We start from the raw sequence: 22,807 nt of genomic DNA on the forward strand, positions 1-22,807 counted from the left end.
ACTTGCAGACGCAGAGTCTTTTTTGGCAATTCTTGGCAAAGTATCAAATCAATCCTATAAGTTGGCTAGCAAGTGGAAGTAACATCTTTACAGCTTAGTAGTTTTGGCATTCTCTCAACTACCCAAAGTATTTATCAATTTTTCCACTCAGTATCAAACAGTTGGGGAAAGAAGTATGCAACATAGATAACCATTCCAACAGAGTCACAGAGCCAGAGCTCAGTGATCTGATCACCCAACTGCATTTAAAAATTAAATATATGCCCTTACACCATATATTTTCCTTTCCAGTAGTTACTTCCATCTTTATAGAACTGCATTCTGTTACTATTAAACTAGCATCTAATAAAGGGTCATCCTCCAGTCTAAGCTTTCCGATGCAAGGAGTGGAAAATGTCTTCACATCAATATTGCTTCCAGATGGGTATAATTTTTAAGACATTTCTGTATCTGACTTCACAATATAAAATTAAGCTTTCATCTAGTCGAGGACTAAACTGACCTCCAGGGCTTCATGTTTTCATAAGTCAAGACATCAGTGGTAACACTCATCTGAAGTTTTCTCCCTTATAGTGCAACATGCCATAACAGTAAGGGCCTCTGTATTAGTAAAATCTGTTTTCATTTAAATGTATTAGCAACTTACAGACCCAAGTCTGTAACCTGAAATAACCTGAAATGTAAAAATATTTCAAGTAATATTTTTACATTTATGTAGTCATAATCTCATGTGGCAAAAGAATTCTGATGTTGTGATAGAAGTTAAGTAAAGGTACTGGTGCATGCAAATTGTGAAGCAAAGCGGTCAGAAGATTTTTCAGAACCGTTCGCTATTCACTAGTTTGCATCCTGTATTTACACTCTTACTTGTTACTTTCAGTTACAACGGTTTAATCTGTTCTACTCAATCCCCCTTATAATGCAGATTCTCTGATTAAAGTTGAAGAACGTAGGGTTTTACTATTTCATTCAAAAAAAGAAGGGGATGTTTAGATCATTTGATAAGTGGCTAATAACCTAAACACAGCAGATGTCCCATGCTTTAGATATACAACAAATCATCTTTACACTTTTTCCTCCAGGAAATTTGTCAGAATGGTAGTAAGTTTACAATGAAGTAAGCTACTTACAGTCTGGTCCTTCCAAATTGAGATATGGTATGTCCATTACTCTCATAAGAAATAGCCTGAAGCAAAACAGAAAAGCACCTTTAGCAAACTTCTGCATAAAGACCTTTTAAAAAGCTTTCTTTTTTATAGTTTTTTAGATATTGCTTCTGAAGAAGCAGAATTAATCATCCCAACCATATCTTAAGCTATATTAAAACAAAGAGACCCTCTAATTAAATGCAATCCATTATCCAGTAATCCGGATTCAAAAAGTTACTTGGTACCACGCTAGTAATTTTACTTAGTCAACAAAACAAGAACAGAAAAGCCCCAAACTGTTACTGCTGAAAAAAATTAAAACAAGTGGGGAAATGTTTAGAAAAATATTTAGAGAGCAGCAGCTCTGTGCAGTAAGAACGAATTACGCAGCTGGGCAGAAAAGAACTTGCAGGTTGAGGATCTATGTTCTGCTAGTAAGCTGGACTTCAGCCTATGGAAAGATGCTCAGTTCCATTTATTACCTGTGCTATGTTATGATATATTCATCTGAAATAACGTCAATGTCACTGTTAATAGGAGCGACAGCCTTCTTCAGACTCCGGTGCAGGGGATAATATAAAGCCTAAATATACAATATTTCAGCTAGTCGGTAAAAGTCATTTAGTCTTCACTGAAAGTTGTCCATCATCCATGCAGGACAGCAGAAGTTTTTTGGTTTGGGGGTTGTTTGTGGTTTGTTTTTTTTTTTTTTAAAAAAGACAGATTTGGTTTAAGTTGAGCTATCTGAAGAAAAAGCTTTCACAGAATTCTTGGAACCAGCTACTTTTTAAAGTACGCAAATAACTAGTTTCATTTCCTAGGTAGTGGTTTTCACAAAAATAAAGATAGTTTACTAAAAATACAACAAAAACTTCTGGGGAAAACACTAGTTAAGCTGCCCTCCTGTAGGTTTTATCATGTTGAGGAAAGCAATACAGTGGCCAACAGCACGAACAGACTTATGCCAAAAAAAATGTATATGCCTGAGATTACTTAAGATCAGTTTTTTATCCTCCGAGACAAATCCTACATTTATTTGTTTGATCAAAGGATTATGTCTCTAAACAGCACATACACACAAACACACACATACTTCCTAAAGAGATAGTATAAATACTGATTTTAATATTAAGGGCACTTAAAGTATGTTACAGCAGTAACTGCATCTTGTAGCACTAACTTAAATCACATGGATTATGAACACTATGTTGCAGCATAGTCCATAATTGAGTATCCGTAATTATGGTTGTAAGATTCCACATCTATCTGCAGAAAACTTGAACTATGACAACACGAACACTATTTTATATTAAATTAGCTAGATTCATGAACTTGTAGCTATGACGTCGCTTTTCACTACATTAATTCACAATTATTTAAAAGCTATACTGACCATGCCTAAAAATATTATTTCCTACACTGTTTACAGGCTACAGTCAGATCACGTGGTCAGAGGACAGCAGTCTATTTCTCGACATACAACAATATCCTAGGAACTCTGAGGTATACTGGGACAGCCACTTGGAAGACAATTGTTTCTGTGGCAAGTCAAGTAAAATAAGGAGAGCAAGGCTATGATCATGCCACTTCACAGCATTTGCACGGATTTTCATTTCTGATATCCCTTTGTATGAAAAAAAAATTTCTAGAATAATTTCTATTTCTACAGACCATCATGCTATTCAGCTCAATAAAACATGATGTTTTCATATCTCTATACCTCCTGCCTCCAGCTACATCAAAAGAAAAAAACCAACATTGCAACAACCCAAAGAAATCCGAAATAAAGCTGTCATTTAAAGTTTGGAGGGGCTTGTGGGTAGAGGCAGGGAGGTATGGAAGAAGAGAGATGTTGCTGTAAACAAAACAAGTCAAAACATTTCAAATCAACTCTAAAGTACATAACAATTTGGCAATCAAATTATACACATAAGGGTTTAGGTGTTACAATATAAAAAGTCCCATCATCTCAACTTGTAAGCATTCATTAGGGATTACTCACAGCAGATTGTTCACATGAACATGATTTTTCAAAAATGTTGCATATACAATGAAGCATAAAGATTACAGAAATGCGTCTCTGGAATTCCTGGTTTATTGAGTTGTTTATCTTATAACTTAGTGCATTATGCCTAAAAGAGCCAAACAACACTAAGCCAAAGTCTATTTTTAATCAGTTCCACTGTCACAAGAAGTTGAAACTAAAGATTTTACTTACGTTCATCATTAACCTATATGCTGGCCACCACTCTTGAATGGCAAGCCAGGAAGTTCCGTAACTTGCTGACATAACTGAAGAGGTCAAAATAACTACTAAAAGAAGTATTACCTTCCCTTAAAGGCTAAGTGTGTAAAAATCAAAGCCTGACTTTCAGTTTTAAATTTACTTCCACTATTCACATTAGTGACAAGTCTATTCAAACAGAAAACATTTCCAAAATCCTGTTAGTCACACCAATCATGTAGAAATTTAATGTCTAAACTGTACTTAAATATAGACCTTGAAATTAAGACTTCATAAGCAAGCCAAAGAATCATAAAGTGGTCTGCTTTAAAGAACATTTTCAAGACTATCTTGATAATACTTCAAACTGAGAACATTGCTTCTAAATAACTGCCTTATAATAAACTACTTTGTTCAGCTTCTTTCAGGAAAAACTTTTGTGACAGATAGCATGACTTTCATTTGTGTAGCTTACTGTTTGCATGTTGTAGTTTGTGTTTTGCTTGAAGAACATGACTACAGCACAAAGGAAAAGGTTTCCTTGTTCTGACTGCTGCCCACAGGATCAAGTAGAACTTCTGGAGGAAGGAGGAAGATAGGTTTTTTTCTCCCCAGGAGGAAGAAAAGATGCTTAGCTAGGGAAAGCTTCTAGATCACAAACTAGAGAAAACTAGGTGTAGCAGGAAGCTAGCTGGCAGCCCAGAGCATACCTGCAAAAAAGCCCCAGAAGCAACATACTTACTAGGGACCTTAAGATAACTATGTAAATTGCGCAAGCCCTGGATGCTACTTACAGGTGCTAAACAGACCAAATGCTGGAAAGAGAAATCTGGTCTGCAAGGACATACTGAACAGAGCAAAAGACTTACTCATTTAAATATCTAACAGCTCTGACTTCTGACATGTACTTAAATACTTTTTTTATTACAAAATAATATAAATAAATGGAGTTGTCTTATTCTGGTTTGTTATTTTGCATTATAGTAAAAAAGCCAGCTTTAAAAATACAAGTCCTGGCCTGCTCACTGTAGGGAAAAGGTGAGACAGTCTCATCTCCAAGCTCTGACTGAGGTGAGGTGGCAGACATTAGTCAGAATATGGCAAAGTGAAAGAAAGACACAGCAAGTCTTCCAAGTTTCCACGATTTAAAAATAATATATAGCTTTTCCAAAACAAGAAACTACAAGTTCTGAATAATGACAGAATGGATAAGCTTTCTTTTTTCTTGTAAACAGTAATTTTCAGTTCTTGCTTAAAAAAAAGAAACAACACAAACAAACAAACAAGCTGTTGTTCTCCCTACAATTTTTAGTTAACTTCTGCTTTTGTTACAGGTAGGCAGTGTTAACTCTGAAGCCAAAACAGACACAACAGGCTTCCGCTCAAAACTTTGAAATGTCACTGCTGGAGGAATGTCACATTTGAAGTACATAACTTAATTAACTTGAAAAGCTTAAATATGACATATTATCATGACAATTTTATAAGTTTCAGTTTGTACTTGTTGCAGATACACATCTCTAGAAAGAACTGAAAGCATTTTGTTTAATGATTGAAAAAAAATAATCACCTGAATTGTTATCTACTAGTTGGTGCGTGTGTGTGCTGGTGTTACTGAAAACAACCCTGTGGTAAATCCTATCTTAAAAAGAAATTATGCTGATCAATTCTATCACCACCTTCACATTCAAATCAAGCAGTCACTGCCGGTCCATGCTCAATCTAAGGAATGCACATACAATTTATAACATCTGCTAGAATAGATGGAGTTACTGCCTCACATGTCTCAGTGTCACCTAACTGCTGTCACTACTACAGTAATTTGATTTCCAAACCAAAGAAAGCTGAAAGCCATTGATCACGACTATTCCCTCATTTGTGTAGGCCATCTGAAGCTAAAATAATTAATTTTGCCAACTCCTATGTGATAGGGTTTGAAAGGACAGAATTTCTCCTGAATTTAAACAGACAGACAGAGTAAAGCACTAGCAGCTTTTTATTTTCAACTCCTTTTCCTTTATGTGACAGGTTATACTATCTTTACAAGCTTCATTAGGTAAAATCTACAGATTAAATGCACAACTAATCAAATCTGTGCATAAAGACTTCTAGATTTCTCAAGTCTTACTTCAATTGGTTCAAGTAATTTGCATGAAGATCCGATTCAAAAGCAAAATACTGATCATAGCATTATGCCATAAACTCCTAATCATACATGTTTATTATGCCTTCCCTTATAATGTTAATACAATAGCTTTGTGTTATTTGGACTGATATTTCAGTAGAGGTATTTTAGTTTTTCCAGACTGTTTAGCATACTTAGTTTTAACTATCACCAGTTTCTGACAGTGTCCTACAACATAAAGAACACGTGACCAGTTTTTCTTCAGTTCCAGTACTCCCAAAGCTTACTCCAGAAATAATTTTCTAAACCGTAAACACATTTTCAACACTGGCATGGACAAGGCCATTAAAGCAGTCCAGGTACTCTTCTAAATGCCCTTTTACAGGTTAGCAGAAAGTAAACCAATCTCTTCAAAAGAAAAGGTATTTACTTTACCAATTCTGGCCTCTCTGTAGCATTACTAGCATGAATCAGAAAGCCAATCAAAACTAAAGTGTAAAAGGAAATGCAATTGATTCTGAGGATAGAGATATATATTCTAAGGCTAGTGTTATTTTTCCGTATTTTAGCAGGTATTTTAATACAACAACTTACTTGTTAAAAAAAGGTTCAATGAGTTTTGATCTAGCAGACACATGGTTTTTCGGAGGACTGAGGAATGAACCTGATGAAGAAGAAATTCAATATGTAAAAAGCAGCTGCAGCAAGCATGAAGGAGAAGGTTTGATAAAGACTACATAGATACCTAGGAAATTAGCCATGGAGATGAAGCACAGCCCAGTAATGTACGCATCATATCCTGCTTCATGAAGTTGTTCGGAAGCTGTATCGTAACTGGGAAACCCTTCTGCACTTTCTGAAGAGAAAAAATAATTTGTAAACATATTATCACAGAAGTTAAAGGTAGCCCTGCACGCTTACCCACAGACTTATTTTGTCAGAGCATAACATCATTTGGGTAAGTTTATATGGTTTTTCAGAAGTTCTGAAAAAAAGCACAGTTTTGTTTTGTATTTTTAAATAAGAATAAGCTTCTGGATAGAAACTCCTTCCTATTAAAAAGCTTTTAATCCACAGACCTACTTAGCCAAAATGGAGTATTAATTCTAAAACAATGACAGCAGGATTCCCCACACAGCATTTTTTTTTTCCCTGACTGTCTTGCATTTAAAAGAAAAGACACTCAGGCTAATTGAAAACTCTACTATTAACCTGTTTGCTAACCATCCGATTGACCTATGGTCAGATTTTTCATGGTATTTAAATGGTGGCGATGGCACCAAGTGATTAAAGGATGTCTTTACTGACAATTATGCTTGGTGTTTATGTGAAGACCTTGAGAAGTATCCTTTGAATCACCTCTGGAAGTGGAAGTCTTAATAGGCACTTTTCTGAAGAGAAGTGTCCGAAAGAGCCAAAGTCTCAGTAACAGAGAAATACGTTGACATCACCCTTTTTTCTTTATAATTTAAATTTTTTCTACTCCCAATATCAAAGTTATTTCATCTCCGTAGCTAGCTTCTCAACTTCTAGAAAGCTGACTCATTTTCCTCTAGAAGTTATACTGAGAATAGGACTGAAAGAACAAAATTAACTGTTTAAAAAGCCAGAATCATGAGCCTCACATTAGACTGAAAAGTGAACTCTATAATTCCATTAAATTTATTGCATTCAAACTAGCAAAAGAAGCTGTGACACAGAAACACTAGCATAACATATACAATGGAAATACGTAAGCATATATACCTGTTGTATTTTGTAAAAAGAAATTTGAATCCAAATTTTATATATATAAAACTAGAGTAGCAAAACATCAGGCCTTTTTTCAGATGAACTCTTGTAATATTTATTTAAAAAATAAAGTTGTCAGATTCAGACAACATTAAGCTATACTGGCTGAGCTGAAAAGGACATTTCTTAGTGCTTAATTTTATTTTTTTTAATAGATACATATCCAAAAGAAAACATAAACAGTTAATGGAAGTATTCTAGTATTTTTAAACATGCTTTGCTTTGGATGTTCGGAACCACATTAATCACCTCTGTTTAATACCAACACTTCCGAGTCAGTTAACCATTATGGTCATACTTTGCTTAAAAAAAAAAAAAAAAAAGGTAAAATTATTATATTACATCAGCAAAGAATAGTACCTGACAGCTGCCAAATTATGTTACATCCTGAGAAGAAGCTACAGAGAATACACCAATAAGAGATCTGCATGCAATTACTGTACACTCCGTATGCATGGTACTAACTAGGTCTAGGCACCAACAGCTCCTGCTCATTGTTCAAGAAGATTGTAGATTATCCACCTTATTATCTCTCCTGTTACTACAGCTTAAGTGCATCTGCTCTGCACATCCAATAATATAAAAAAGTATCACTCATCTTGGTTTTGATTAAGCATTGGTACTTTTCCTTCCAACATAGCCTACTGTTCAGTATTGCTCACCCTTTTCTAAATCAGCAGCTTAAGGAAAAATTCCAGAACCTTGAGATAAGCTTGCCCTTTGATTAAATATCCTTTCGTTCACCTCAAAGCAAAGAAAGCTCTAAAGGAACTTTAATAATTTCTAGAACATACATGCCTAGTCACTACTGTGTAAGTTTTCTTGGTTTTGTTTGTTCAAGTCCTATTAGAGTGCTCTGGCTTTAATATGAAGGACAGTAATAACCAAATGAAACTGTTTTAAAACAATTTCAAGTTACTCATCAAAAAGCAGCTTAAAAACCAAAATGCTATCATTGGAAGATGATGAAACAGCTGTTCACTGAATACATCCATTCTTCTATTATCTGAAATAAAGTGGAAGGATTCCTACTGACTTCCACTAATAGTTCTAAATACAACTGCACTATACATATATTGCCTGTGTTTAAAGTCTCTTTCATCAAAATACTAAGTATTAATAGGAGAATTTACATTTCAGACCAAGAACAAAAATAATCAAAACACTTTCTTTCCTCTGAAAGAGGAAAACATTTCAGAAATAAGACCATTTTGATATATCCTTACCAACTTTAGGAGGACTGAACGGAACCTCTTTTAAACGCTTTTCCAGCTCTGCAAGGGACGTATTATTAATGATCTCCTGCAAGAAAAGGCACCATTAACTGCCAATGCCAAGCACACTTTCCCTGGAAACTGAAATCAAATAGGATAAAATGAGTATTTGCTGCTGCCACCTTGTGTTCTCTAACGATTTATACATAGCCTCATTTCAAACTAACACACCAGAGAAGCCTGTGAAGACAAATTTTAAAACGTTAACTTGCCTCACCTACAACACAATGAGTCACAAGCATTTATTAATACTTTTCAGAATTCTTGATGATTAATTGTACCAAAGTACTATTTCTATTTGAATCTGGTTCCACGCATGGTACACGTGGCAGTGGAAAATGCAGTACAAACAGCAACGCAAAATATCCTAAATTTTTGATCGTAATGGTTGAAGACATTCAAGGTGAATATTTAAGTGTCCTTGCTGATTAGACATTCTTTAATAGTTTTATAAATGTAAATACTGCTGATTTAAAGAAGCCTGACAATCAGAAAGCTGCTCCTACAATTCAGCTTGGCTAATTGCACTACTGAATCTATATATGCATATATAAAGTCACAAAAAGACATACAGATTATTAATTTCTTCAAACTTCTTGATGTTCTTAATTAAATATACTTGGTTGATCAGTACAATAGAAAAAGCATGCAGAATCGATAGCAAGAGAAAATAAAAGAACTTGCACAATCTTTCTTAAAGTTGTCTGAAATTTTTGAGGACCAAATTTCCTTTGGTTCTACATCAAGAGAGCTGTTTACAGTTAGCATCAAGTCTGCATCTACTGTAAAAATTACAAATATCAACATAACTGTACTGAACATAAAACGTGCACAGGATTATTAGTTTTCAGAATACAACACCCCTCTATTCTTACTATAGTAGTATGCAAGACAAACCTGAAAACATCTACCAAGTACATTTTAATGAGATTTTCTGTTATGCAATGCTCTAAAGTCAGAGATGTAGGCAGAAAGATAGATGCTGCTTCATCAGCATGTTTTTAAATTAATTTTTATTTCAAAGGCACATAGGAAAGCAAGAGAGTACGATCACTAATCTCAATACTTCTTTGAAGGATAAAATTGTTGTGGCATGAATTTTAAAGAGAAACCTGTAATTTTTTTCTCCTGATGACTACCCACTGAACAGCAAGCCACAATAGAATCTAAGGATGATATTCAAGTATCTTTTTCTAGACAAATCTTAAGTCAGCATTCACAATATTCTAAAGCTTTGAGCATGTAAGTAGTTTCCAGGTCCTACTTGTTCATGAATAAAACTTTTTTTTCCTCTCCTGAGGAGACATGCAGTCTTGTGCTAATTTACAAGACAAAAAAATCTGCTAATCATATTTTAAGTAACAAAAACTGTACATATTTTGGAATTCAAAGCTGGTAAGTTACCTTAAAAGTGACTTGTACAAAAGTAAAAAATTGTATTCTAAAAATTTTCTAAGTTTAAGATAAGGGGTTAAGAAAAATCATTCTTTTACAAAAAGGAACATCACGGAAAACATTGTTAGACATTTTTCTCTGGAAAAAGTATCATTTGTTTCAATACACACTTAATGCAAACTTGTATCTTCAAATCATTCTGTAATATTATATTAATTTACCTTAAAAGGTTGTGTACTTGCCATCAGTTTAGTATCCAATAGCCTAGAAACAAAGTAAGAGCTAAGTAAGTTGAAATGGAAGAATGTCTGTTTTGCCAAATCCTCAAAAATGTTTTGGTGTATTAGCTGGGAAACAGCAGTTTCACCCTACTGAAAAATTACTCTCAGATCTTAGAGCAGCCAAAACACTCCTTGGCTTTGTTCAGCATGAAAAGTGTTCAGCAACTAAGCAATAGCAAAAGAGGCAAACAGTAAGTAGCAAATGCATCTTGTTCCAAATGTAGTGCAGATTCAAAACACCAAATACCGTGCTAAAAAGAAGAGGGTAGCAAAGTTGTATCTTTTGCCAAGTAGAACGATAGCACTGCTCTTCTGAAAATGAGATGCTACAGAATGCTTTAAAAACTACCTAACTTGTTATCAATTTTATTTCCAGTAACAGCTAGGCTACAGGGCTAGGACAAACAATATCAGCTTATTAAAATGATACTTAAATAGCTCCAAGTTTGAACTAAGAACTTACCGGGGAAAGACACATGATGTTACTTCCTTGAACTCACTTAGGTCCTAATTTAACATTAAACCAGAAGATAAAATCCAAATAAGTTAACCGTTTATCAGTCTCAGGATGATAAATAGCAGTAGCTACAATAATCCGATCAGCTTCTAAAACTGAGATACAGTAACTGAATTCTCACCTCTTAAGAGATGTATTTCTCAGCATTACCATAAATACTACCTGCAATTACAGAGAACTACAGACTAATTATTTCTGATTTGTCTGTGATTTGTAAGAGAAATGTTCTATCACCTCTAACACCTTATCCTATCATATAACCTAGATTATCTCTAATTCCAGCTGTCTTAACAGTTCTACTTAAATGTTCCCAGCATTTAATGTCAATAGACTATAAGCAGTCACTCCAGGTGGACAGTTGACTGCGTAGAGGTTTAGATCTTCCAAGTGTCAAAAGTACAGGAACAACTGTTCATGTTCCACACTGTCCAAACAGGTCCCAAACATCTTTCTCCCATCTCATAATCAAGTCTTTCCCATAACACCCACAAGCCACTGGGGATTGCGAGTAATATAACCATCATGCAGGCCATCCTTCCAATGAGACCTTTGGCTTCTTCAGACAATGTCCTCAGTGTCAATACATTGCTTAGCAGTTAATGACTGCAATAGTCTAACAATTAGACTGCCCTACTGCAGTCATGAAAATATGCTCCCTCCAATTATTCATTCCACCTCTTCACCCCAATAAACATCATCCTGCTACAAGATTTCTTATCATTTCATTAATTGTACTATATTATATGAAAACATGTATTTGCACTTTGTAAACTACAGGGGGGGAAATGCCACGCATAAATGCTGAAGCTCCAAACCAGCATCTTAACAAGTCAGTCAGATAAATTTACCTGCTATTATCCAAGCATTTTCTGAAGGACTAACATATGTGAGCAGAAACCACAATTCGATTCCAATATTTAATTTGAATATTCTAAAAATGTAAAGGAGAATTCAATCCAACTAAGCTTTCTACATGAAGATCTAAGAAAATAAGGCAGTAGCCCAGAAGCAACAAGGGTTCTTTTTAAAATACTCTGTTGTTCTTAATAGACTGTCATATGCTTCCATTCACGAGAAAGTTTGGAGATAAGACTAAAAACAAAGGCATTTATTTCATCATCTGAACACTCAGGAGATTACTTACATCAGGCAGGGGACAATAGAACTGGTGTATGGTATGCATAACATCCAGTAGCATGTTGTGCCCAATAACAAGCTTGCCCTGTGAAAAGAACATTAAATGTTAGTTACGCTTCCGGTCATGGCCATGGCAAGGGCAGGACGTGAAAAGCACCTATCCCAGATGCTAGCCAAGGGCAGCTGGGAACAAATACAAATCAAACCTCCCCATTTGTTCTCTGCCTGCCCCACAGAATCCTCCATTCTCTCAGAGGAGCCACTCCTTTTTCCTCTACTCCTAACCACTTATTCACAGCCTTCAGCAGCAGCAGCTTGAGATGTTGAGAAGATGCACTAGAACAGCTACTTACAACTTGGTTTCCAAATGTAATCTATTTAAAATTGAAGTCAAGTGACTTCTTAGTCCACTTTTAATTTACAACTTGTACAACTCACAATATATTCTTTATGGTTATAATATACAACAGGGGCATGATCTGGCCTCTCATAGTGCAGAACCTTTCATGCCAGATGTTGTACAAGCAAGTTCCTTCTTGAAAAAGTACAAGAAATTTTTTAAATGTTAACTTTGATTCATTTGATAGGACAACCTTTCTGCTTCCCTGTATCCTCCATTTGCTAGAGAAAACAATATGCATATGTGTGGTTTTATTTCTACACAGCAGACTGTGACAACTACATGAAAATAACTGGGCTGAAGGGGACAGATGTAAAACTACAGACTATTTTAACTATGTAAGTAGAATAAAACTAGATGACCTCCTCTGATTAAGCCTTTAACTGCCAGAAAAAAAAAAAACCACATGGCAAGTTTTTTGGGACAGAGAAAAAAAAGCCTTCAAAGCTTAGTTACTTAAGAGAATCTTGTTAAGAGCCCTAAGAAATTGGTATTGTTGACTTTTACAGATAATGAAGTTGTTCATGTCATTAGTTTAAGGGCTTACATAACCTACCATACTCAACCACTGTACAACATAAAGCAACATCAACTTAAAAAAAAAAAAGCCACTTTAACTTGTATTTCATGTTATCTTCCAAAACATAACAGCAAGATCATAGAATGGTTTGGGTTGGAAGGGACCTTAAAGATCATCTGGTTCCAACCCCCCTGCTACAGGCAAGGACACCCTTCACTAGACCACGTTGCCCAAAGCCTCATCCAACCTGGCCTTAAACACTTCCAGGGATGGGGCCTCCACAACCTCTCTGGGCAACCTTTGTTCTTTCTTTGAATTTTTTTTTTTCTTACAACCAAAGGTACATTAAAAATCATGTTAACTTACAGAATTAGCAATGGCATGAACAACTCTGGAAAATCCTACCGCATCATTCAATTCTTCCTATAAGCAAAGATTCTAACGTTAGTGAAACATAAATACAAATATTGTCAAAACTGTAGCTGTGAACTGGCAGACACACCAGTTTGGCTCAAACTGTTTCTCAGACATAACCAATAACAGACCATAGAGGAATTGTCAATATTTGGAAGACACATGAGGTCAAAGCAGGACACTGCTGACAGAATTCCAGTTTTATACCTAGCTCTGGTTCACTGTAAAGTAGGACAAGTCACAAGCCATTGTGGTGCATTGGCCTGGTTTGGCCAGAAGCCAAACGTGCACTCTGCCTTTTGCTGACTCCCCTTTCCCAGGATATAAGGAGGGCCAAAAAAAAAAAAAAAAAACCAAAAAACCCGAAAGAAATTCAAAGGCAGGCAAAAAGACTCGTGGATCAGTATAATGACAGGTTAGTAAGAAAAGTTAAAGCTGCATGCACAAGCAAAGCAAAAAGAGGAATTAATTCACCACTTCCACTTCCCATCAGCAGACGGATGTCCAGCCACTTCCTGGGAAGCAGGGCCTCAGCATGCTTAAAGGTGGCTTGGGAAGATACCATAATCACGAACATCCCCCCCAACCTACTTGCTTTAAAGGAGGGTGGAAAAGAGAGAGAAAACCTTGACACTGTGCAAGACTGTTCAGCAGCAGCCAAAACACTTGTATGATATCAACACTGTTTTAGCCACAAATGCAAAGCACAGCAACATATGGGTTGCTACAGAGAAAGTTAAATTCATCTTAACCAGACCGATACAGCTGAGGTCAGTTTATTGTCAATACACTATCTTCGATAGTGCTCAGTAGCTATTAGATTGCAAACAGCTCAAGAAGATATTAAAATTAAGCTACATATTTTCAACCATATTTTTTACATACATTGTTTTAAGATGCAACAGGTTGAATCTCGATTGTTATTTCTATTAAATCAGATTGTCATTTTATGCTAACATTGAGATTGGGGAAGAAACATTCTTCACTACTTGTAAAAGAAGAAATATTATACAAATACAATATTATATAATGACAGTTACACATTTTAAACTGACTCAGATTGGTTTGGGGGGATTCAACTACAGCATCTATTTTCATTTCACTTAGAGAATTTTTTTTAACAGATTTTTCTTTTTCAAGTCTATGGAAGTAATTTCTGCCTTGCATTATCTGTCTTTGTTCAACCAGAAGTGAAATTCAATAAAAATATTCACTGCTATTTTAGTTCAGCCCTGAATGCCACTAGTCAGAATGAGTAATACACCTATAAAGACTGCTTCAGAAAAATCTACTGTAGTAGTAAATTGTCCCTAACTTGCCTTTTGAAAAAAGAGATGTTACATTAGTTGAGGTCTCTGTCAGATATCTCTTTCCCTTGTACGCAAGTATTATTTGCTCCACCGAAATTGACTTCATCTTGAAACATGTAAGCACAAATCACAAAAGAGTGTGATCAAGAATTCCCACAATTCAAGTCTTATGACTTCTTGAAACTTGCACCACACTCAGTAAGCAAAAACAGCAAGTCCCACAAACAATGAAAGTGCCTGAATATACCAGACATGACCTTCCAGTCACCTTGTCAGTTGTGCAGCAGTTTTTAATCAAGAAAAGTCAAATGACATATTAGTTGTACATGACATTTTAACTCAGACAACTAAGAGCAAGCAAGTTTTGTAACAGCGTACTACTCCAAGGACAGATTGTGAATCCAAATAATGTGAAAACTTGCTCAAGAATTTCTGCAAGGCTATTGCAATGACTATAGTTATACAGCACTAATAAATACAATCAACTGATGTTTCCTATTACTAGAGTATGCTTCTCTGATAGAAAAGATTCATATAAGGAGGAATTCACTGCTCCAGAATATTGGTTCAGTATTTTACAATTACTCATTCTTTACAATTTTGCAGAGTATCTTGCAACTCTTCTTGCTCTATTGCAAAGACTAAGTTATCTGGTAGAATTTGGAGGATCAATTTCAGACAACAGCCACAGAGAAACAAAAGAGAAATACTACCAAACCCTGTCACACAGTTTTACATAGCTGACTGAAGTCATAAATTCTCCCCAGCCCCCCTTCACGTAAACTAATGAGATGGAACTTATTTACCTGTTCTTTTGCTTGTTTCTGCTGTTCTCTTCTTTTTCGTTCTTCTTCATTTACCTTACTAATAACAATATATCTCTCCTTCTAAAATAAAAAAATGTATAGTTTGAGGAATGACATTGAGAAGTTCATATTTAACAAGTTTCTGTAAATTTACATTGTAAAGAAAATTAAGTCATACCTCAACAGCAGTTACTTGGCAATGTGACTTTCTATTATAAGCACCACTTTATCACCCACTCCAAAAAGCCTACTTCAGAAAGCTGTATTAGATTCATCCACCAAACCTAACTTGTACTAAATCCACTTTTTACTTCTGAGGAAAGGTTATCAGCATTTCCTTGTAAATAGTGGATTTCAGATATCTTTTGAAATAGAGATTTCTGCTGGGAAGTGAGGATACAGCATGTGGTGCCATTATTTTTCCTCTGAGATCAAGATCTACTTTTCACCAGTAGACATACTTTTCACCAATACTGAATGTCAGAACCACTACATCTTAAAATACCTTTTAGTATCCTTTTAAAAAAAAAAATATTAAGCAACACAAATACATGCTTATGCTTCATATGCTGGTCGGATTTAATGTTTAGAAACTAGTTCATTGTATTCCATTTAAAATGTTTCACGTTTTGCATAACAAAGCTCAAGTTAGATCTAAAAGTTAGGAGAGTTGGTAAAACTGAGAAATACAATTTACTTTAAACTGAACAAATGTTACAGGCAGTAACATGCCTAGTTACCTTATCTGACTCCAGAGTTTCAACATGGATACCTTTTGGATACCTACATTAAAACAAATGAAAAGTAAACACAAGTAGGCATTAATTTGGCATTTGACAAATTGAAACCACAACAGCTATTCAGTAATTTCAAATTTCATTATTACTGTAAGTCCTAAGTGCAACAGAACTATTAAAAGCTCCTTTTTACTTTATTATAATGGAAAATTTGAAGCAATAGGCTAGTTAAATTGGCCTCCTTACGTTACTTAACAGTAACTAGCACTAAAATATATTTTCTTATACAATTTCCCATCCTATTGCTGCGGAACCTACAGTTTCTTATTTTAGTAATTTTAAGTAAACATCATCTAGATATTTCATCACAATCTAGAACCTCTGCTTTCAAGAAATCCAAAACCAAAACACTCTCATTTACTTGCAGCCACAAGACAGCTTATTTGGTGATTGTATGCCTTTAATACGTCACTTATGCTAGGATTTATAAGCAACCCTGAACTTCCTGCCAACAGTAAGCTCTAATAGGAAATATTAATACAAATGCCGTTACCTCTGCTACAGAGTTACATCACTCCATCACATTCACATTTATTTACCAAAGTACTACCATACACAGAGCATCCAACCAATAGCAAGGCCAGAGAATATTGTCTTTCACTGCTTAACAAGTACATATTACTATGATCTGTCCATTATAATAAACTAAGCACAATTACATAACCACCGCAGAACCAGCATTTTTCATGCATCCTCTGGCTACTACTAAAACTAGTACTAGAGAAAACATACTAGAGTACTATTGTGTCCTCTCCACCCTGGCTTCTCACACAATTTTGAGCCTAGACCTCACTTTTAAGCTGCTTCACGTAACAGACCTTGGATGCATCAAAACACTGCTGCACAACAGAACACTTCAATAGAGAAAATGACCCATCAAAGAGTTCGGGACACAAGGGCAATCAATAACCTCACTGTTTTCTGCTTTAATTATCTCCAGGCTAGCTTCACACCTTTGTTTTCTCCTGCCAATATATACACACAGTGTACACAGCTGTAACATTCAACACAGCTGAATGTTAAAAAAATTACAATTCATGAACACACTCTTCCATCCACTGAACATGCAAGAATAAGTGTCAGACAAACATAACACTACGTGCTACTGGAAGCTAGAGATATTCTATCAATATATTAAAAAATTCACACAGAAAAATTCTTGAAAATACCTCTCTTTCAGATTAGTTCTCAAGCTCACTTCTTGAGACTCCATTTTATAGAGAGAAGCTTTATTCTATCCACTTGCAGTGTAACAGAGTGCCAGATACTGTCACAACACTCAATTAACTGAATGTACAAAAAAAGATTTCCACTGTATTTTCCACATTTTACTAGTGCAGTCAGAACAATGAAAATCTCATTTCAACAGCCTTACATTTTCTCCTAAGGCCTTAAGGAAAGTATTGCGGCAAAGATGACGGATAAAGTAAGCCAAGAAAGGAGAATTACTACCAGAATTAGGACTTTAAAGTAATCAGAAGTACTTATATTTGGTATCTAACAGAAAACTAGAAACATACCAGTACCTCCTATAGAACTAGTAGTTTTTCAAGTACAGCCCACAATCTGTACAACCACATGCACTTTCTGTTCACTAAAAACCTGTCAAGTTGCGTTAGTTACTTAATCCCAGGCTGTGCTGTTTTATTCACAGATTTTAGATAGGAACAATAAAATAAATAATAAGCTTTAAAATATTCAAATGAATCATCACAAACCAGTTTAATGCGATTTATCTTCAGAACATTATAAAAGTCTTCTCTTAAAGGAAAAAAAAGTCTTAATGAATCACCTCTGAAGTTAAGTAGATTAGATCTTACCAACATTTCTTAACAGAAATACTAAAAATATACAGTAAAGCAGTATTACCAGTAACTTACTTCCAGCTCAAGGTCTGATAAATTAATTTCCTCTGAAATCTAAAATCAAAAGACAACCGTGTTATTAATACTCCTCTTACAAAAGTGTTTCAAAGCAATAATGTTCAGTTAAAGCCGGCTCCAGGTTCATTTGTAGAAAGATTTTTAAAGCTTAAGTCACTGCTACCAGAACTTATAGGCTTGGAAAGGTTTTGCTGAATTCTGGTGTTCAGTTGCCAAGCTGTAAAGGCATTTGCACAGTTTTGTACAGTTATCCACATATCTTCTCATAAGCAAATATTCTGTAGTTATGATTACTGAATATAGATACAGTGATGTTACCTTACCCCCAGCTTCACAGTGTTCTAGTATTTCTAAATTCTTTTTTTTTTTAATTTACTTTTTATTTTTTAAGTAACTGTACTCTCCAAACATCTGGATTCTAAAGCTAAATAGACTTTGGGAAGGAGATCCACTAAACACAGTTTCAATACACAGTGGCAACTATGAATAACTGATAGCTCAATAGATTTAAGAATTTTGTTTATAAAGTGCTTATCTAAGGCTTATGGAGCACTTCGGCAACAGCTAAAGGAGACTTGCATATGCAAGACACTTCTTGGCTATACTCAAATATGTTGTCGCTACATGCAGAAGTTATGGCTCATAAAGCAGAGTATGACATCCATGTAACTACCACATTTTCTCAAACTTCAGAAATTAGTCAAATGTAGATTTTGCTACAGTTAACCCAAGTAATGATTCTTCTTCATTATCACTCTAATTATATATGGTCAAAATAAATAATTTTTTAGAAGATAGGTAATTTCAGGAACTGACCCTGTACATGGCTCCAATTCCAAACTTTCATTTTCTTCATTCTTTAATAAGTCTTCTATCTGTTCCCTGGAAGAAATAGATGATTTGCTTCTATATCTACTGTTTTCTTTTTATGATGTTTACAGCTCTCCCCAAAAGACAAGAAAACACTTCATAACAAAAAGAGAACTATTTTACAACTAATCAACTAATAAAATAACTTCAACATACAAACATGTCACTATTGTTTATATTTTAGTTTCAACATCATCAGAGGATATTAAATAATTTTACTTACACTACTTTCTCAATGAATTTTTTCTGATCTTCAGGAACTGTTACAGGACACTTTGTGGCACTAGGAGAAATGTATGACAGAGATCCTGCACCATTGGCCTGAGAACGTTTTTCATCATACTGTTCCCTTAGCTGTCTTTCTTCTTCCTGATTTAAATATGGAATTCCTAAAAAAAACAAACAAACAAACAAACAAAACCCAAACAACAACAACAAAACCCAAAACACGTAACAGCCCACCAAACCCAAAAATTTAAAAGCTCATCATAATTAGGGATGTATGATTTAGTAAAGACTTATTACTAATTAAGCATTTCCCAGTGTTACACTCCTGAAGGCTCAAAACATACCCTTCCCTTTCAGTCATCTGTTCCAGACCCCAATCTTTATCTGTCTATACTGGCTTCCTTCTAGCACATGCCAGATTTAGCTGGTATCATTGGACTCTTAAGACCTATATGCCTCATCTGCACAAGGCATGAGCCTGACAACTGGAGCTGTAGTTCACAATCACAAAAATATTCAGCACTTCTCTTCCCTGCTATCTGCCTCATTTTAATAATAGACTGCAGCAGCACCTATTACAATGCACTGATACATCTTCTAAAATGTTACTACTGATCCATTACACAGCTACGTTATGTTGTTACTCTATGTTTAGCCATCAAACAAAAATAAACCACCAAGCACTTATCTAAATAGAAATTCTATTATGTGAATCTATACAATTAATTCCAAGTAACAAGCGACAGGACAAGAGGAAATGGCCTCAAGTTGTGCCAGGGGAGGTTTAGATTGGATATTAGGCAAAATTTCTTCACCAGAAGTGTCGTCAAGCACTGGAACAGGCTGCCCAGGGAAGTGGTTGAGTCACCATCCCTGGAGGTATTTAAAACACGCGTGGATGTGGTGCTTAGGGACGTGGTTTAGTGGTGGACTTGGCAGCGCTAGGTTAACGGTTGGACTTGATGACCTTAAAGGTCTTTTCCAACCGAAATGATTCTATGATTCTATAATTTTTGGAAAGGAAGTAACTATCAGCACAACTGTAGATCGGATAAGAATAATTCTAAGAACTTCATTACATGTTAAGAGAGTATCATGAATGGCTGTCTTTTTGCAGAAAAAGAAGAAAGATGTCATCATAAATTTTGCAGACATTGAAAGAAAGAAAAAAAACCCCAAAACAACTCACCGTTGCGAAAAACTTTATTAAAATCAAATCCCTGGTTTGCTAAAAAATCTATACTTGAACTCTGCAACAAAAAAAAATAGCTTTACAATTGGCAAGAGTATCTGTGACATAAGATAAATTCAGTTATTTTTACACTGTTTAAGAAATTATATGAAGTCCAAAGTCAAAAGCGACCAAGGCTGTGACCCTAAAGAAGCAGTGAATGAATTCCTTGTCTTGGTTTGCTTGTGTGCGTGGCTTTTGCTAAATACGTATCCCAATGTTTGGGAGTCCCACCACTCATTGCTCTCAGTGTAGTCTTTAGCAGTCCATTGTATCATTCGATCTTCCCAGAGGTTAGTGCCTGATATGGGATGTGATACACCCACTCAATGCCATGCTCTTTGGCCCAGGTTTGGAACATTATCTCCAATTCCAGAAACCACACAATGTAACGTGTAACAAGATTTAAAAATTGAAGTCAAAGATATTCCCTTAAAGCTCATTTTTAGGGATTGCTCTTAAGTGATGCTTATTTCTTCAAAAACAAAAAAACAAGAAAAGAAAAGGAAAAAAAAAAACCAAAACCTTATGTTTTTCTGCCTTTTAAGCTGTTAAAAGAATCACACACTTCTCCCTCTACAATTACACAAAGTTTTCCTGGAAATATTTTTTAGACGTTTGCTGCAGGTATACCTTAACCAAACAAAATAAAACTTGTTTTTCTACTAACCTGACAGACAAACTTGACATCTGGCGAACTTCTGTTAAAGGGTTTTGGAAAAATATAGAAATTAAATGACTTCATTACATACCTGTGAAAAAGATGAGTTGCATGTTAATACAACTTATCAAAATTACTTCCTAAATTCCTCAATTAAGAAAACAAGGAGTAAGAGAGTAACGTACTTTTCTTCTGTGTGATCATATTTAAAAGTGCAAAGGCCAAACTGAAAGAGCAAAAAATCCATGGAATGCTGGAAAGGAAAAGAAAACTTTACGTGAGAATAAAAATCATACACATTTAAAGATAAATGGGATGCATCCACAATAAGTATTTCTCTCCATTTCAAAATTAAGCAAATCTGAATCTTCTTAACCAATGTTTGTTCTGTTGAAAATTTTGAAGTAAATACACCAGAATTTTACAAATAGTTTTCAACCCCATTTAATCATCTCACTATTGCCCAAAGATGATTTATGGTATGCACTTCCATTCTGTAAACATACAAGAAGTGAGGAAGTCCCATCTCTGTCCACCTGTTGGCTCAAACACAAGAGCAGCTGTCAGTCTCCTTCTCAGCATTCATGCACATTCCCCGTAGTGCGGGAGCAGGCTGTGAGGGACACTGGCTGTACGTGGTTTTCAAATACACGTAATGATACATTTCATGTTCCTCTAATCCATGTGGCTAACAGTGGATAATGTGATAGGCATACTAGCATAGTCACTAGACACTTCATCATCATATCCTCTAGTAATTCACAGTTGTTGGAACAATACTGGAAAGGTTTTTAACACCACTGCAAGTGTACGAGAAAATAAATAACATGGTGGTCTCATTGAAAGACTCATTCCTCCTGAGGACCAAACACCCATTTTAAACACAAAGAAAACACTGGATTATTCAATTCTATCATAAGAAAAAAAAACAATGGGTGGCAACAGGACATGCAAAATTAGTCCTCTAAAAGCATAAAGATCAAAAATATCAATAATCAAGTTATATTAGCTGGTAAAATGGAAGTTTTGAGAAGGTGGTAAGAAAAAATTTGGGGCTGGATTCTGACCCCTTACAATGGGCAACAGGGACTGATTGTGCCTGCAGAGCCTGAATTGTCAGCTACCCTGAAGCTCTCAAAGGCTTATATTCAGCCAGATGAACAGAATACAGCATCCTCTAGCTTCTTGGATGCTGTTCAGACACTGGTCGCTACTTTTATCATCTCCTTTAGTGTTTGGGGGTTGGGGTTTTTTCTTTTTTTTTTTTTTTTTAAAAAAACCCAGCCTCCTCCCCAGTTTTTGCCATTTGTTGTCCCAGTTTCTCAGTAGAAGCACTAACCAGTAATTAATTCCCTCATCCCGCAATGTCTCTTAACAGTGTTTATAGACTCCTTGGACACTTCAGGAAACAGCATGTGCTGAGATGCTTAGCATTTCTCTTTTCTGATTCCTTTCTCTTATAGAAAAAAAAACCCCAAACAACAAAACTAAACACCAAACCCACAACCCAAAACACAGTTCAACCCTCACACACCATATATTGTCTCCTGTGGTCATTTAGCTATTTTTCAAAAATCTTTCCACACCCTCCAGCACTTTTTGTGTGTGTGTGCATGTGTGTGCACTGCAGAGAAGCGGAGGTGATGGTGGCAGCTGGCATTTCAGTTTTGTTAGGGACAGTACATGCTGCTGACAGGGGGAGGTAGCTTGGGAAGGACCCTAGTCCTAATGTAGTTTCTCTGTCATTCAAATTTCTCTTACCCAGTCCTCCTTTTAACTGATATATTTTAACTCT

General features: G+C 35.4%; 1 protein-coding gene across 4 annotated transcripts in view; it reads right to left on the minus strand.

Moving 5' to 3' along the window:
- Positions 1-22,807, minus strand: part of PARN (poly(A)-specific ribonuclease) — a 62,479-nt gene that overhangs the window by 37,908 nt on the left and 1,764 nt on the right. For all 4 annotated transcript variants that reach the window (XM_054842532.1, XM_054842535.1, XM_054842533.1 and 1 more), the window contains exons 4-19: positions 21,198-21,265; positions 21,022-21,103; positions 20,310-20,370; positions 19,116-19,281; positions 18,839-18,904; positions 18,020-18,058; positions 16,083-16,125; positions 15,343-15,423; positions 13,179-13,235; positions 11,900-11,977; positions 10,702-10,745; positions 10,179-10,221; positions 8,515-8,590; positions 6,243-6,353; positions 6,092-6,161; positions 1,131-1,186 (exon numbers count right to left, since the gene is read on the minus strand). In XM_054842532.1, the coding sequence (XP_054698507.1) occupies positions 1,131-1,186; positions 6,092-6,161; positions 6,243-6,353; positions 8,515-8,590; positions 10,179-10,221; positions 10,702-10,745; positions 11,900-11,977; positions 13,179-13,235; positions 15,343-15,423; positions 16,083-16,125; positions 18,020-18,058; positions 18,839-18,904; positions 19,116-19,281; positions 20,310-20,370; positions 21,022-21,103; positions 21,198-21,265 (1,141 nt within the window). The remainder of the gene's footprint in view (positions 1-1,130; positions 1,187-6,091; positions 6,162-6,242; positions 6,354-8,514; positions 8,591-10,178; positions 10,222-10,701; positions 10,746-11,899; positions 11,978-13,178; positions 13,236-15,342; positions 15,424-16,082; positions 16,126-18,019; positions 18,059-18,838; positions 18,905-19,115; positions 19,282-20,309; positions 20,371-21,021; positions 21,104-21,197; positions 21,266-22,807) is intronic.

The sequence above is a fragment of the Grus americana genome, chromosome 15 (genome assembly GCF_028858705.1).
Source record: "Grus americana isolate bGruAme1 chromosome 15, bGruAme1.mat, whole genome shotgun sequence".
NCBI classification, from domain to species: Eukaryota; Metazoa; Chordata; class Aves; order Gruiformes; family Gruidae; genus Grus; species Grus americana.